Source organism: Alosa pseudoharengus, unplaced genomic scaffold (assembly GCF_046254945.1).
Source record: "Alosa pseudoharengus isolate Yale_2024_CS ecotype anadromous, Long Island Sound unplaced genomic scaffold, YU_APseudo_1.1 YU_APseudo_1.1_scf_14, whole genome shotgun sequence".
Taxonomy (NCBI): Eukaryota; Metazoa; Chordata; class Actinopteri; order Clupeiformes; family Clupeidae; genus Alosa; species Alosa pseudoharengus.
Window position 1 is genome coordinate 3212350 of NW_027468609.1, and position 14033 is coordinate 3226382.

At 41.0% G+C, this 14033-nt stretch overlaps 1 protein-coding gene across 2 annotated transcripts in view; it reads left to right on the forward strand.

Annotated features, from left to right (window-relative positions):
* The first annotated feature begins 1160 nt into the window (after positions 1-1160).
* Positions 1161-14033, forward strand: part of lhx3 (LIM homeobox 3) — a 13258-nt gene continuing 385 nt past the window's right edge. Inside the window, exons 1-6 of one of the 2 annotated variants that reach the window (XM_076283140.1) lie at positions 1161-1230; positions 7385-7556; positions 7852-8054; positions 9953-10104; positions 12156-12327; positions 13982-14033. The exon at positions 13982-14033 is cut by the window's right edge and continues 385 nt beyond it. In XM_076283140.1, coding sequence (XP_076139255.1) covers positions 1161-1230; positions 7385-7556; positions 7852-8054; positions 9953-10104; positions 12156-12327; positions 13982-14033 — 821 coding nt within the window. Of the gene's footprint in view, positions 1231-4052; positions 4159-7384; positions 7557-7851; positions 8055-9952; positions 10105-12155; positions 12328-13981 lie in introns of those variants that run through there. The other variant, XM_076283139.1, reaches the window with a different exon arrangement.

Sequence of the window (14033 nt, forward strand, 5' to 3'; positions counted from 1 at the left end):
AATTAAGTCATTTACCATTCTATAATATTTTGCAAAGGTTAGCCAATGTGACAGAAATTATTAAAGGAAGAAAGTACGAAAGAAAGAAAGAAAGAAAGAAAGAAAGAAAGAACATTTTCCACGTGCAAATTGAAAATAAACGCACACGAAAACACATTTTCTTTTACATCAAAATCCAGTTAGCCCTTAAAAAAGAATTTAAAAAAAATAATTTTACATTTACATCTGTACATCGAAATCTTAATTTTCTATGATGGAAGAGTCAACTTCCCCAAGTCAAATCCTACTGCGGGTCCAGATAATACGGCACTAGTTATTTTTCACTTAAAATACCCTAGTGACACTGAAAACAAATTTGCACACCGAAGTAAACAATGCATATTTGTCTGAGAAACAAAACAAAAAATCTGCCTTCAGATTATATGTGCGTTTTGATTACAGCTATGTCTAAAGTGGACACGGCAATGTTCTTCGAGCAACATCCGTGAACAGGACAAGTAGGCATCTCACAGTTGTGTCTGCTGTGCGCTTTTCTTGATCCAACAAAAGAGAAGCAAAGACCATGAAAACGCACGACAGCCATGATCCCGACGCGGTGTTGCCCAGTGCCCTATTGTACACGATGAAAGATGGACACGTGTACCACAGGAAGGGATAAGGGGGCAGGCTTGTTTCGAAGACAGGGAGGGGGGGGGCGTTCGTATACACACGCCTCCGCCTCGCGCGCCTAGAAACTCCCCTTCAGGACCGAGGACAGGGCAGACCTTTTTAACTCCCGGCAGCACCGGCACTCGCCTCTTTAGTTTGGTTATGCAAAAAAGAACAGTGTCCAGAGGCCAGGTGACTCGCATCGTTGTCAGGAATCCCCCTCACGGTTCGTCGCCTCCGAAGCGTGGAATCAAACAGACGCAGTATTTTATGCAGCAAGTGTCCGGACGCATGGTGCTTGTCTTTGTGGGCCAGGTTTTGCGAGGTTCCGTCTCATTCCGGGCTCAAAACCACCTGGGACTAGTGTATTTCAGATTTGGAGTCGGTAACGGTGTAGTAATAATCCCTGGTAATAACTGGTAATCTGTTACCTGTAGCATTTTTGATGATTAGTGCTGTTCTGTCTTAAACTCGAGCGTGTATATTTTTGCTAAAACGCGCCATTGGCCAGAATGTTGCTCGAACACCCAGGCTCGAGCTGTCAAAATCCTGGAAATTACTCAAGATACAGTTCAAGTCAAGGTAAGCACTGTTTATGCTGAAATTATCTTGCTATTTTCTCATTTTACGAGATGTGTCAGTGGTAATGCGTTGTGCAGCGAGGCATTCACTTCTATTTTATGCAGTTAAACACATTTGCATCCTTGAAATGAGGCATGAAATTGATTAAACCACCACCCGGGGGAAGGAATCCGGTCTCCAACAAGTTCCTAAAATGAGTTGCTGGAAATGATTTGTATTGGTTGCCCGTCCATCATTCAGCCATTCTAATAGCTGGTTATTGGAGGTTGTGTTGGACATTTGTTGATATGTATCGTTGATGCTTTATGAAGGCCACCCAATAATGCAAACAATTGTCTGCCATTTATACTAGACTGCTACGAATTCTATACCAACTTTTTCGTGTGGATTTTCTTTTTCACTCACCGGTTCAACAAGACTTGGAGGTTTTGTCCCTCAGTCTGTCTCTCTCCTGCGCGAGGGATACGTTATGAATATGTAATGAGCGACATTGTGCCCGAGTGGAACAGATGTGCAGCGCGTGCTGTCATCTCACCCCATCGCTCGCGGCTGTTAGGAGGGGACCACCGACGCATTCAGCTGCAAGGCGCATGCACCTGGGGTAGAGCAAGAGGCCAATACAACCGGGACCCTCGGTCTGGCTCTGTGTGTCCCTCTGTGCGTACCGTTAACTGCCCAGGGACGCGCAACAGGTATCGGGTTCTTTTGTGACAGGTGCGAAACTTGAGGAACAGTAGAACAGGCCCAAGATGGGGGCACTCTGGACTCTGGATTACTGTGCAACGCGCAGCAAGCATCACAGACGTTTGCCGGTTTTGGAAAGGTTGTGGCAAAGAAGGGGAGATTTTGTCGCAGCTCATCTGCTCTCCTCTTAGCCTACAAATAGGCCTGAATCTCAGAGTGAGATGGGAATATAGGCCAAAGCCGTTTAAGAAATGACATTAGCGCATGTATAACGTCCAAAAGATTAGATTTGGTTGGTTAGAAGGAAAAATCGAGGGTTGTTACGAAAGGTTGAAACACGCTAAGGAAAATAATTGCAGCAGGTGAAATCTTTGTGTTAATTAAGGTTGGAGCCATACGAAAATACAACATTTAGAGCACGTTAAATGTGGCTCTGCGCACCTGCTTTTAGAAATAGAGAGGATAACACAATTGATTGTGCACTTTTAGCATTTCGGCCCCTACTTTTTTCCCACGCTTATCCTTACATATCGGATGCAAACATAGCTCATGTGAAGCTATTACTGTCGCCCCACCCCTCTAAAGTGAACGATCAATAAGACATAAAAATATTATAAAGCATAAAAGTAAGAGCGAACATTGATGCATCCCGCACCTTTCACCAAAATGCGTTTCATATACTCTGAAAATACAGGCAAATGGGTCATTGATTTTGAATTCATCAAGGGCCTAGGCGGTGGTGGCACTACGCTTGATTTCCCAAGGCGCTCTTTTGCACTGGAGATCACTGTCAATGAAATTCATCTGGGTGTTGACTCGATCAACATTTTATTGAACAGCCAATTCTTCCTAAAGCAAACAGTTGTCTTTCTGAAGGCACATGCCAAACTTGTGTGTGTGTGTGTCTGTGTGTGTGTGTGTGTGTGTGTGTGTGTGTGTGTGTGTGTGTGTGTGTGTGTGTGTGTGTGTGTAACAGAGAGATAAAGAGAAAGACTGTGTGTGTGTGTGTGTGTGTGTGCGTGTGTGTGTGTGTGTGTGTGTGTGTGTGTGTGTGTGTGTGAGCATGTGTACATGGCTGGCGCGTGTAGTTTACCTGTGTCGGTGAGTGCATGAAACGAGAATAGCTGGAAAAGAGATGTCATCATGATCATTTTACTGATGCCACTCACCGTATATACTGTATGTGACTCTTCAAACTGTTGCTCTCTCTGGAAATATGGACTCAGTCTACACCGATCACAGATGCTCATGTTAAGCTAAAAATCAAAAGGCCGATTTCAAGATAACATCCATAATAGTTGAACTCCAAATTATTGTGACACTGCAATGATGACAGTCCGTCAAAACAATATATCAAAATGTGTAAACAATAATATAATATAATATAATATAATATAATATAATATAATATAATATAATATAATAAATAATCGAATAAAATGCATAATATAATGATTTACTTCATATATATAAGTATACTTCATATATATATAAGTAAATATTGTTATAACATATGTTATTATATTCTAATGATATAATAATAAGCCATTTCAGTGCAGAATATCATGCTAAATGACTGATCTATCAGTACCCATGGCCTTGTCTTTTGGGTCTCCAAATATTTTTCACATATCGAAGTGCATGTTGTACCCCGCTAACTAGACACTGTTAAATTATTTTCATGTTCGTATTCTAATGGTATGATGATGTTTATTTATGCAGATGGAAAACTTTAAATGCTAGTTGACACTCAGAGCATATGTAACGTCCATTTGTTTTAATAACATTTCATTTCATATCATTAAAAAAACTAAGTTTATCCAGATGCCTTTGCTCATATTTTGAACGACCCTTGGCGTTGGTACCCCTCTCCACATTACACAGAGGGGTGATAATCTGTCCCGTCCTGTTGCAACAAAACAGTCATTCGGAAAACAAGGCGGCGTAATCCACTTCACATCTTTCTACCATAGCAGGCTACACTTACGCACTGCACGGAGCGCATGTTTTTGCCACCATTGCCTGAATCTTTCCGCATATTTTCGTTTAGATTCGTTCAAGGCAAGTCGGGATACAGACATACGGTACAGAAAGAGTGTTTGTAGTTTGTTGTTGTTGATGTTGTTGGGGCATTAGCCATGGATGGGCAGCATAGCGAGTGCGAGCGGAGCTCTCCAAAAGACGCAGCCAATAACACAGAGATGCTGTTTGCCCTGCTTACGCAAAGCGAGGAGCTACGTAAAGGTATAGTTCACCCAGGTTATGATGCATGGGATAGTTTTGTTTTTTGCATGAATTGCCGTGTAAGAGTTGGTTTGTCTTATTTTACTTAATTATTTCATGGCATTCGGTTGATCTGCACTTTGTTCATTTAACTTGCGATTGAAGCAACCGAGGTTCTTTTTTTCGGAAAAAAGTATTTTTGTGCGTTTGGTTCGACAACCTTCGCTCATGTTTGATGTATGCCATTGTAAGAAAAGACGTGCAAATAGGGCTAGTTTCAGAGTGGGCCAGCCAGTGGCCTTGCATCGAACCTACAGCGATTTGTTACCGGACATGATGTGTACGCCTCTGCTGTTCTGGGGTTATCCAACCGGAGGACAATTCCCTTTCAGATTTCTTTTCTGTAATACCCCGCCACCGCTGTAATACTTTGGATTATAGCAGAATCTGTAGGACGCAGGATTACGGCACCAGGCGGTGAATTTACCAATTGGCATATGTCTTATCTTTGCCTCTCTGCAAAGCACAATTCATTGTTTGTTCTCATTGTTGCTATTTTTTGGCTTTTAAAATATTTTCGCATATTGCCCATCTGTTGCATTATGCGCGGTTCAGTCACAGGGGAGTCTTATCACAGAACCCATTTCTAACATTTGTTTCATTCAAATGAATACACCTTTGAACCGTGACAGAATTAGGCAACATGCCAGACAGCTCATGAGACAGCTGATACTGTTCAAGGGCAATACTCCATTAATGTTATTAATTTCTTCGTTCGTTTTTAAAACGTTCACAGTAATGGTGTGAATATTTTAAAATTTGATATTATCAAGAAGTCGGATATTTACATGGCTATGATGATACCCTTTAGGCCTACATGAATCCCATTGTTGGCGAGGCTACTGTTTCATTTTATTTATTTATTTTTCATATTAGGGCCTGATTATCTCAAAGTACATGTTAACCTATTTCCTCAGTTTCGCAAAAAGCTCTTGGTAATCTCAAGTCCCTTCAATAAATTATAGGTTTTTCGGTACACCTGGTCATGCTGGCTTGGCCGATGTGGACAGCCCCCAAGTAGTGACAGAAAAACGACGCAGCGTTTCATATTTTATTAAAAGGCCCCCGACACAACAAAAGAAACGCGATTCCTTCTTTGGATGAAATGTGAAGTGCCGGCATTTAATGATTAATTATGCAACAGAATGATGATATCTTAAGTCGTATTTACGTGGGTGCAGTCTTCCATTGATATTTACAATCGCTTGTTTATGGTTTTGGTGAAGCAACACAGGTGAATGGATTTCCGCGCTTCAATTGTGACGAGCACTTTGTTTGCGCAAGAGTCACAGCTGGTTTAGGGTCATTATTTAATACACATTAGTGATAAGAAGAAAAATGATATATGTCTATAGAAATATGGATGTTATTTCCTCAGTACTTATTTATCAGTAAATTAAATCATACCCTAGCCTGCATGTAACACATAGTCCTATTCTTGGGTACTCGTTACGAATATTGTAAATATCAATTATAGTATAATTTAAGAGATGGAGGACTACAGTTTTAGACCGCTGTGCAATCCTTTACTGAAACTGTCTTCTACAGAATTTCTTTTTTTTCCGGTTGTACTTGTACCAACTCTCTCAAAAACGTCCTTCTGTGTATGTAGGCTACTAAGGTATCGTTCCCCTGTGCAAAAACGGGATAAAGGAAAAATAAATCCTTAGTACAACTCAAACGACTGACCAATATGATCCTCCATATGTTGGATTTAATACTCTAAGTCAGTGTTTTTCAACCTTTTTTGTGCCACGGCACACTTTTGACACTTAAAATGTCCCACGGCACACTAACATCCTGTGTACTGTGTAATACACAGATATGGCCATATTATGGCTTCTATGCAAGACCTGCTCAATAAAACAAGCGCCCTCTGTTTCATTTGTAGGTGACTATATCTAATTTAATTGTTGTTATGAACTGGATATGTGATGATTCTGTGAATACTGGATATGGGTCCCCGTTGTACAATGCCTGCATACCACAAATAGTGCAATCATACAATCAATGAGAGCATGTGGTTATAAATTATTTGATGCAACAGTTGCTTTTCTGGACCAGTGAGTGACATTTGGGTAATTTTCTGCGGCACACCTGATGATCTCTCACGGCACACTAGTGTGCCCCGGCACAGTGGTTGAAAAACACTGCTCTAAGTATCGCTAATGTAGGCCCAAAATGGAAGCACGTTAAAAAACGGGTGTGTATAATCTAGTGGCCTATTACATAGTAACGAATCAGGAGGGAATATGTGCGATCGGATCAATTTGCAGTTGCAGTCGTAGGTATGGAGTTTGAGGTTTACCTGATCATGTAGTTGCATCAGCCCACGGCTGGTTGTCCCTCTGGAGAAGGCATAAGATGGCGCTTCTATATGGCTGCTGTGGTTGACGCAGCGTTGAGAGTGTGGAAGAGAATATTTCAGTAGGAGAAGAAATACATTTGTTACACTTTTAATCCCAGTGGGCAATTCGGACAGATCATGATGTTAATGGTGAAAAAATAAAGAACTGCAATAAGGCAGAGAAGACAACGCATAGACTAATAGGGAAAACAGAGACAATGATTTTTCGTTTCCTTAGCCCTCGCTCTTGTTTTCAGTAGGCTATGTGTATTATTACAAGACCACCACATAAAGTGGCATTTTTGCCATGTTCTTAAACATTATTTAAATCATTACATGCATTTGAAAACATTATTTTACGTCCTCAGCCGTTTTAATCTTTGGCTCTAGGACTGCTCTGTATACCTGCATAATGATACACAGATTTTGATTATTTCATATATGTCTAGCTCTAGCACTTCTTAGGATAACGAATGATATAATTCTGACAAATTTGACAGTGGTGACATAAACGAATCCATTTTTTTTCTGAAAGCTTGTGAAATAAAACAAAAAAGGATCCCTTTGTTGATATACTAATGCTGTAAAAATAGCACTCTCAGAAAAATGCTAATCAATTAATTAATTCCACAATAATTGGATGGCAGCGTGTCGATTTCGTTAGGGTGCACGTATGAGATTGGGAATTCCGATCAACTTGTGAGTTCCAGGCGATAGAATTTACAGCTTTGCATCATGATAGCACGAAGCCTACAAACTATCTGTGCTTTTATCTGTTTTTTTTTTTTTTGAAAGAATGGAAATTTCCTGAGGTCCGCGTCTTTTCTATTTTCTTGGCAGAAATCCCTGTGTGTGCTGGCTGCAATCAGCACATCGTGGACCGCTTCATCCTGAAGGTGCTGGACCGCCACTGGCACAGCAAGTGCCTCAAGTGCAGCGACTGCCAGTCTCCGCTGGCCGACAAGTGCTTCAGCCGGGGAGACAGCGTCTACTGCAAGGAAGACTTCTTCAAGTGAGTCTCCCGAACAGCGCATCATTTGCTCTGTCCACCTGATAGTTCTTCGACATGATTTTTCACTAATAACAATACACACACAGGCCACATGTAGGCTATTTGCAATGGAGTAAAACTCTACGAGAGGCATTGTAATAGGCTACATATCAAACGAAAATGAAAATAAATGTTTAATGGCATGGCATGGGGAATAGTATGTTGTGTCTGTACGGTGGGAAAAGCTCATGTTACCAGGTGTTGAATGTGAAATGCAATCGCCTATATTGATATCGACCCTTGTTGCTTCCCAAAGGAGATTTGGAACCAAATGTGCAGCATGCCAGCAGGGTATTCCTCCGACGCAGGTGGTGCGCCGAGCGCAGGACTTCGTCTATCACCTGCACTGCTTCGCCTGCATCGTGTGCAAACGGCAGCTGGCGACGGGGGACGAGTACTACCTGATGGAGGATAGCAGGCTCGTGTGCAAAGCGGACTACGAAACCGCCAAGCAAAGGGGTGAGAACGCAGGGACATAGCACAGTCCTGCCTTTATTCGGAGTAACGCCACACCAGTGAAGCGAATATACCAACATAGCCTTTGATGAGCAAGTCTGAAACCCCTAATTCATGAAAAACGGGTATTGTTCGAGAACTGTCTAACAAAGGCTACAATTATAGCCTAATGAACTCCAATTTAAGTCTTATTTAAAGCAAGGTTATGAAATTCAGGTTCTTAGCACTATTTGGATTATTAATGTTATTGCAAACCCAATGCATGTTTTAGTATATCTTAATACCACATGAAGGAAATAAAACGTAAAGGTTATTATATTGTTATGCTATTGTAATAGGTTATACCATGTATGATATTTATATAATAATTAACATTCGGTTCTGTATTTTATTCTCCATGTTATACTAAATGATTTATAATGAACGGGAATGGGATTGGACACGGGGTATGTGTGAGATGACCCTGAACACCGCAGCAGACAGGTGCAAACACTCCCTGATTCCTGCTCCCTGTGCTAGCGAAGTGCGCACAATGGGGGATGTTATTCCGAGAATGCGCAAAATTGATGCCAATCCCCAGCCGTTTCCGCGGAGCGTTTTATCAAAGTCGCCAAATGATTTTATCCCTTTAAATCAGTGACCTCTCGCTGAACGGCTGCTTTTAACTGTGAACTTAATCTCCGCGGGCATGAGGTCATCCATAAACATCTGACCCACCTGGGCTAATTGCGCTTCGGCCTGGCCCCTAATCAATACCTGCCTTGGTAATATGGAGACATTCATCCTTCATGGCCTGCGCACCCGCGCACAGCCTGTCTGAATGTTGATCCAGATTTCAAGCTGGGACATGATGCTCACAGGCAGGCATGCTGTCTGTAGCGGTGACAGTGCTGAAGGGAAAAGGACGTGGGGCATTAGGGCATTACCCTGACATTACACATTAGGCATTCTCCGGCCAGTAAACATGTACGCATTTCCTTCTGTGTGTAACTAATATCATGTTGTTATCGTGATAAAGCTAATGCAAACTTTTTTGCGGGATCATATAGATTTGCATGATGTGATGATCTAGGTGAATAGCCCATTTGTCGTGCAAAATGTATACATAAATCCCCATTTTGAATTTGATCAAAATTGTAAAAAAAAAAAAAAGTGTAAAATATCAATAAGTGTCTTGCTTAAAGATGTAGGCTAACGTAGCCACAAATAATATGGCCTAATAACTGAGGATTTGGGTTACTTAATTTATTTTCAAGCATGGTTATGACATGTTATGTTTTATGGAAGGAATCATTTGGCAAAAACGAAATGATTTCCATTTTTGTTTCGACCTACACTGTTTTTTTATATTATTGTTCAATTGCAGTCATGTATATATCTCAAGACTATTCATATGAAAACACACAATGTTTTTCTTTCTTTTTTTCAAGAAATAGGATCATTCAATTTGATGGATATATCACGTTTAGTCCTCAACACTGGACATTTAAAGAAATTGATGATTATTTTTAGCTTTTATTTTAATAGGCTACGGACGTTTAGTTGAAATGTTAAATGTCTGTTTTTTTCCCGTCACACATTAGGCGCATTCAGCTTACAATGAATGTGCAAAACAGTAGTGGCAATGTCAAGACAGTTAAATCTGGGAAGTATATTTTCAGGTGACCTAAATGACTCCGAGGACAAGACTAAACCCCAAATAAGTGAAGACTACAAACTATGCGTTTGGCAAAAATTCAACCAGTCATGGATTATTTTCTGTTATTATAGGTTTATAAACAATAAAACGCATCATTCGTTTTGGTCAGGAGAAAATAGAGTAGAGGCACTGGAATGGACTACTTTGAAACATGTTGAACATTTTGTATTATTTCTTACTGGGTTATATTTTTCTCTTACAGAAGCTGATTCCACGGCCAAAAGGCCTCGCACCACGATCACGGCCAAACAACTAGAGACGCTGAAAAACGCATATAATAATTCCCCCAAACCAGCACGCCACGTGCGAGAGCAGCTGTCGTCCGAGACGGGCCTGGATATGAGAGTGGTGCAGGTGAGAAGCGCATTTGTCCCGGAAGGACATTGTCCTTTTTGCACTGCTGGCAAAAAAAGTGGAAGCTCTAAAGTGTGCCGAGATATAGGGGTGAAAGGTGTTCCGTGGATGGTCTTAATTTACGGCCAGGAGGAGTTAAATGAAGTCTAGCCACTAGCTTTGAGATCGGTAGGGGCAAGCTCGTTAACAATACTAAAAGGGAACCTTGCATATTGTCTCTGAAAGAGCCATACTCAGGTTGACTATGGCCATATATATTATTTTTATGAATGTGCAAGGACACTTAAAGTAGGTATAGTGGCTACTTGGAATGTCCATTATTCACCGAATATGGCTTTGGGTCAGAAGGGTGCATCACACGCTGCATATAATTATTAACATCCCTGAAGATAGCATTTAACGGCATAGCCTTACAGTGTCTGTGATTGTATAGTCATTCCCATTCAGTTACGATAGGGCATGTTTGTAGTCTTGTAATGTTTAAAACCCTGTAGTATATTGACGACCATCTTTTTAAAAAGTTTTACTCAGGTGCAATTTTATTGCACTAATTTATAGAGCGTCAAAACGTGTGGTCGTTGGTGAAATTTGAATAATTAAAATCAACTCCGTGGCTGTAGATTCTACCGAGAGGAGAGCAGAGTGCAACCCGTCTGCTCCGCAGGTTAAGGACAACTTGTAGCTGTCTCGGAGTTAATTACGCCTGCGATAAATCTCAGCGGTCCATGGGCCTCTCTACGTTAGTGGTCCTTCCTACTGTTTCAATCTCCCACTTGGCCTGGAAAAAAAGACATGACCCGGTCTCATGACAGTCCTTGAAAATTAATCTCTTCATAACGTTATTTAATGCCGCCAGTGAGAAGCAGAGACGTCCTAGATAGCCTACTATATTGTTGGCTCCCCAGGCCCAGGTGATTCTTCTGTTTGTGAGGTATCAATAACTATAGAGGACATTGACGGAATCGAAAAGATGATAATTTCAGTAGCTTCTACAAGTGCATCAGGCTAAGTCATTTAAATATTCCCGGATTAATGAGTTAGTATAGCTCTTAATTAGTGAAGAGCGCCCCTTAGTTTTCTTCATTTTTTCCCATAATTACTCTTAATTACCTCTCTCTCATTAACCCACGTAATTTAAAGCAGTACGCCTATCACGTTGTTTTATTGGTCAGTGATTAAAAGTATGTGATCCAAAGGTCATTTTAGTGATTAAGTGAATAAATATGTGGATTTGTTTCTTTAAATGACACACATCTATCCAATTTCCCTTTTACAAATATTTTACTACTCATTTCTAGCTTTAGTGACCAAAATTAAATTAGATCTTAGAAAAATATATATTTTTTCAGTTTTTCAATAAGGTTATGACATGTTATGTTTTATGGAAGGAATCATTTGGCAAAAACGAAATGATTTCCATTTTTGTTTAGACCTACACTGTTTTTTTATATTATTGTTCAATTGCAGTCATGTATATATCTCAAGACTATTCATATGAAAACACACAATGTTTTTCTTTCTTTTTTTCAAGAAATAGGATCATTCAATTTGGTGGATATATCACGTTTAGTCCTCAACACTGGACATTTAAAGACATTGATGATTATTTTTAGCTTTTATTTTAATAGGCTACGGACGTTTAGTTGAAATGTTAAATGTCTGTTTTTTTCCCGTCACACATTAGGCTCATTCAGCTTACAATGAATGTGCAAAACAGTAGTGGCAATGTCAAGACAGTTAAATCTGGGAAGTATATTTTCAGGTGACCTAAATGACTCCGAGGACTAGACTAAACCCCAAATCCCCAAAGAAGTGAAGACTACAAACTATGCGTTTGGCAAAAATTCCACCGGTCATGGATTATTTTCTGTTATTATAGGTTTATAAACAATAAAACGCATCATTCGTTTTGGTCAGGAGAAAATAGAGTAAAGAGGCACTGGAATGGACTACTTTGAAACATGTTGAACATTTTGTATTATTTCTTACTGGGTTGCCCAACTGAGTATGCATGTATGATGTGTGTGTGTGTGTGTGTGTGTGCATTTCAGGTGTGGTTCCAGAACAGGCGAGCGAAGGAAAAACGTCTGAAGAAGGATGCCGGACGGCAGAGGTGGGGTCAGTACTTCCGCAACATGAAGCGCTCGAGGGGCAGCTCCAAATCTGACAAGGACAGCATTCAGGAGGAGGGCATGGACAGTGACGCAGATGTGTCCTTCACAGGTGAGATCAGATCACACACACACACACACACACACACACACACACACGTACGCACGTACGCACACGCACACACAACAACAACAACAACAACAACAACAACAACAACAACAACAACAACAACAGAGCCTACACAACACACACACACATTTAAATATGTATTTATGTATAAGATTATACAACAATTTACACACTAGAAACCATCACCACATCCAAATGTACATAATGCGCACTTTTCCATTAAAGGAAATTGTAATGCAGGCGGCAGGCCTATGTAATGCAGGCCTATGGAACATTGGCATTGGCACTGTGTGCATTCCATCTCTTTTCATCATTGTGAACATTACATTTCAAATCATTAAAGACGTCTCGCAAACACTCTCACTCTCAAACACCCTCACTCTCAAACACTCTCACTCTCAAACACCATTAGCACCTTCTGAACAGTATCGTCTCTCTTTTGTAATGTGTGACAGAGGTGGTGTATGTCCCTCTGCTCTCTGTGTAGTCGGTCATTGAGTTGCAGCTGCTAGGGACTGTTGTTTAGTAAATCTGATTGATGGTTAATGGTGGTGTATACATGTGACATGGAAGGTTCGAGGAGGATTCTGCTGATATGGGATCTGTTGATAGCAGGCTGAAGCACTGGGATGTGGAGAGAGGGAGTGAATATCAGCTTTCACACACACGCAGGCAACAGGCGACTATAACTACGGTCAATCTGTGCAAAAATAAAAAATATTGAAAGTGCTTCAAGCTTCTGTTGAGACAGCAGTTCATTTTGAAGAGTTGGTTGAGTTTTTATTGTGCTTCTTTTTTTGTGTGTGTGCAATGGTTAAGTGTGCTGTCAGTTCTGTAATGTGCTGATGTTTGATGATCCTCTCTCACACACACACACACACACACACACACACACACACACACACACACACACACACACACACATACACACACAGACACACACACACAGACACACACACACACCTACACAGACACACAGACACACACACACACAGACACACACACACACACACACAGTGATGATGGCTGCCAATGGTTTTAGCACTGTTTGCCAGTGGCCATAATGGCAAGTCCAATGAAATACAGACACATTTTAAGCACTGAGATTATTTCCTCCTCTTAGAAAGAACTTTTTTTATGTGGTATGCAAAAACAAGAATTAAATAACACCTTGCATTTGCTTCCATTTAACTGTGTGCATTTATTTCAAAACGTTCAGTGAAAGCAAATGCTGATAGACACTGGATAGCTTCCAGCTCTCTACAGGTTCATATCAGGGCAAGAGCCATTTCGGAGTTGCTGTTTAGAGGACTATTAGCCACTTTGGAAGCTCACTCACGGATATGTGACCAACTAAAGATTGTTTGATGTAGACAAGTGGGTCAAACCAGTGATGTTGGCACGACTGGTGCACTGGCATAGTGATGTTGGCACGACTGGTGCACTGGCATAGTGATGTTGGCACGACTGGTGCACTGGCATAGTGATGTTGGCACGACTGGTGCACTGGCATGGCTGTTGGACGTGCTGATGAAGCGTTGTCGTATGTTTCACGTGTTCCGCTCCTGACCTCGTTGTCGTATGCTTCTTGTGTCCCCCTCCTGACCTCGTCTTCCCTTCACTCTTCTCTCCGCAGATGAGCCGCCCATGTCGGACCTGAGCCACTCCAACGGTCTCTACGGCAGCCT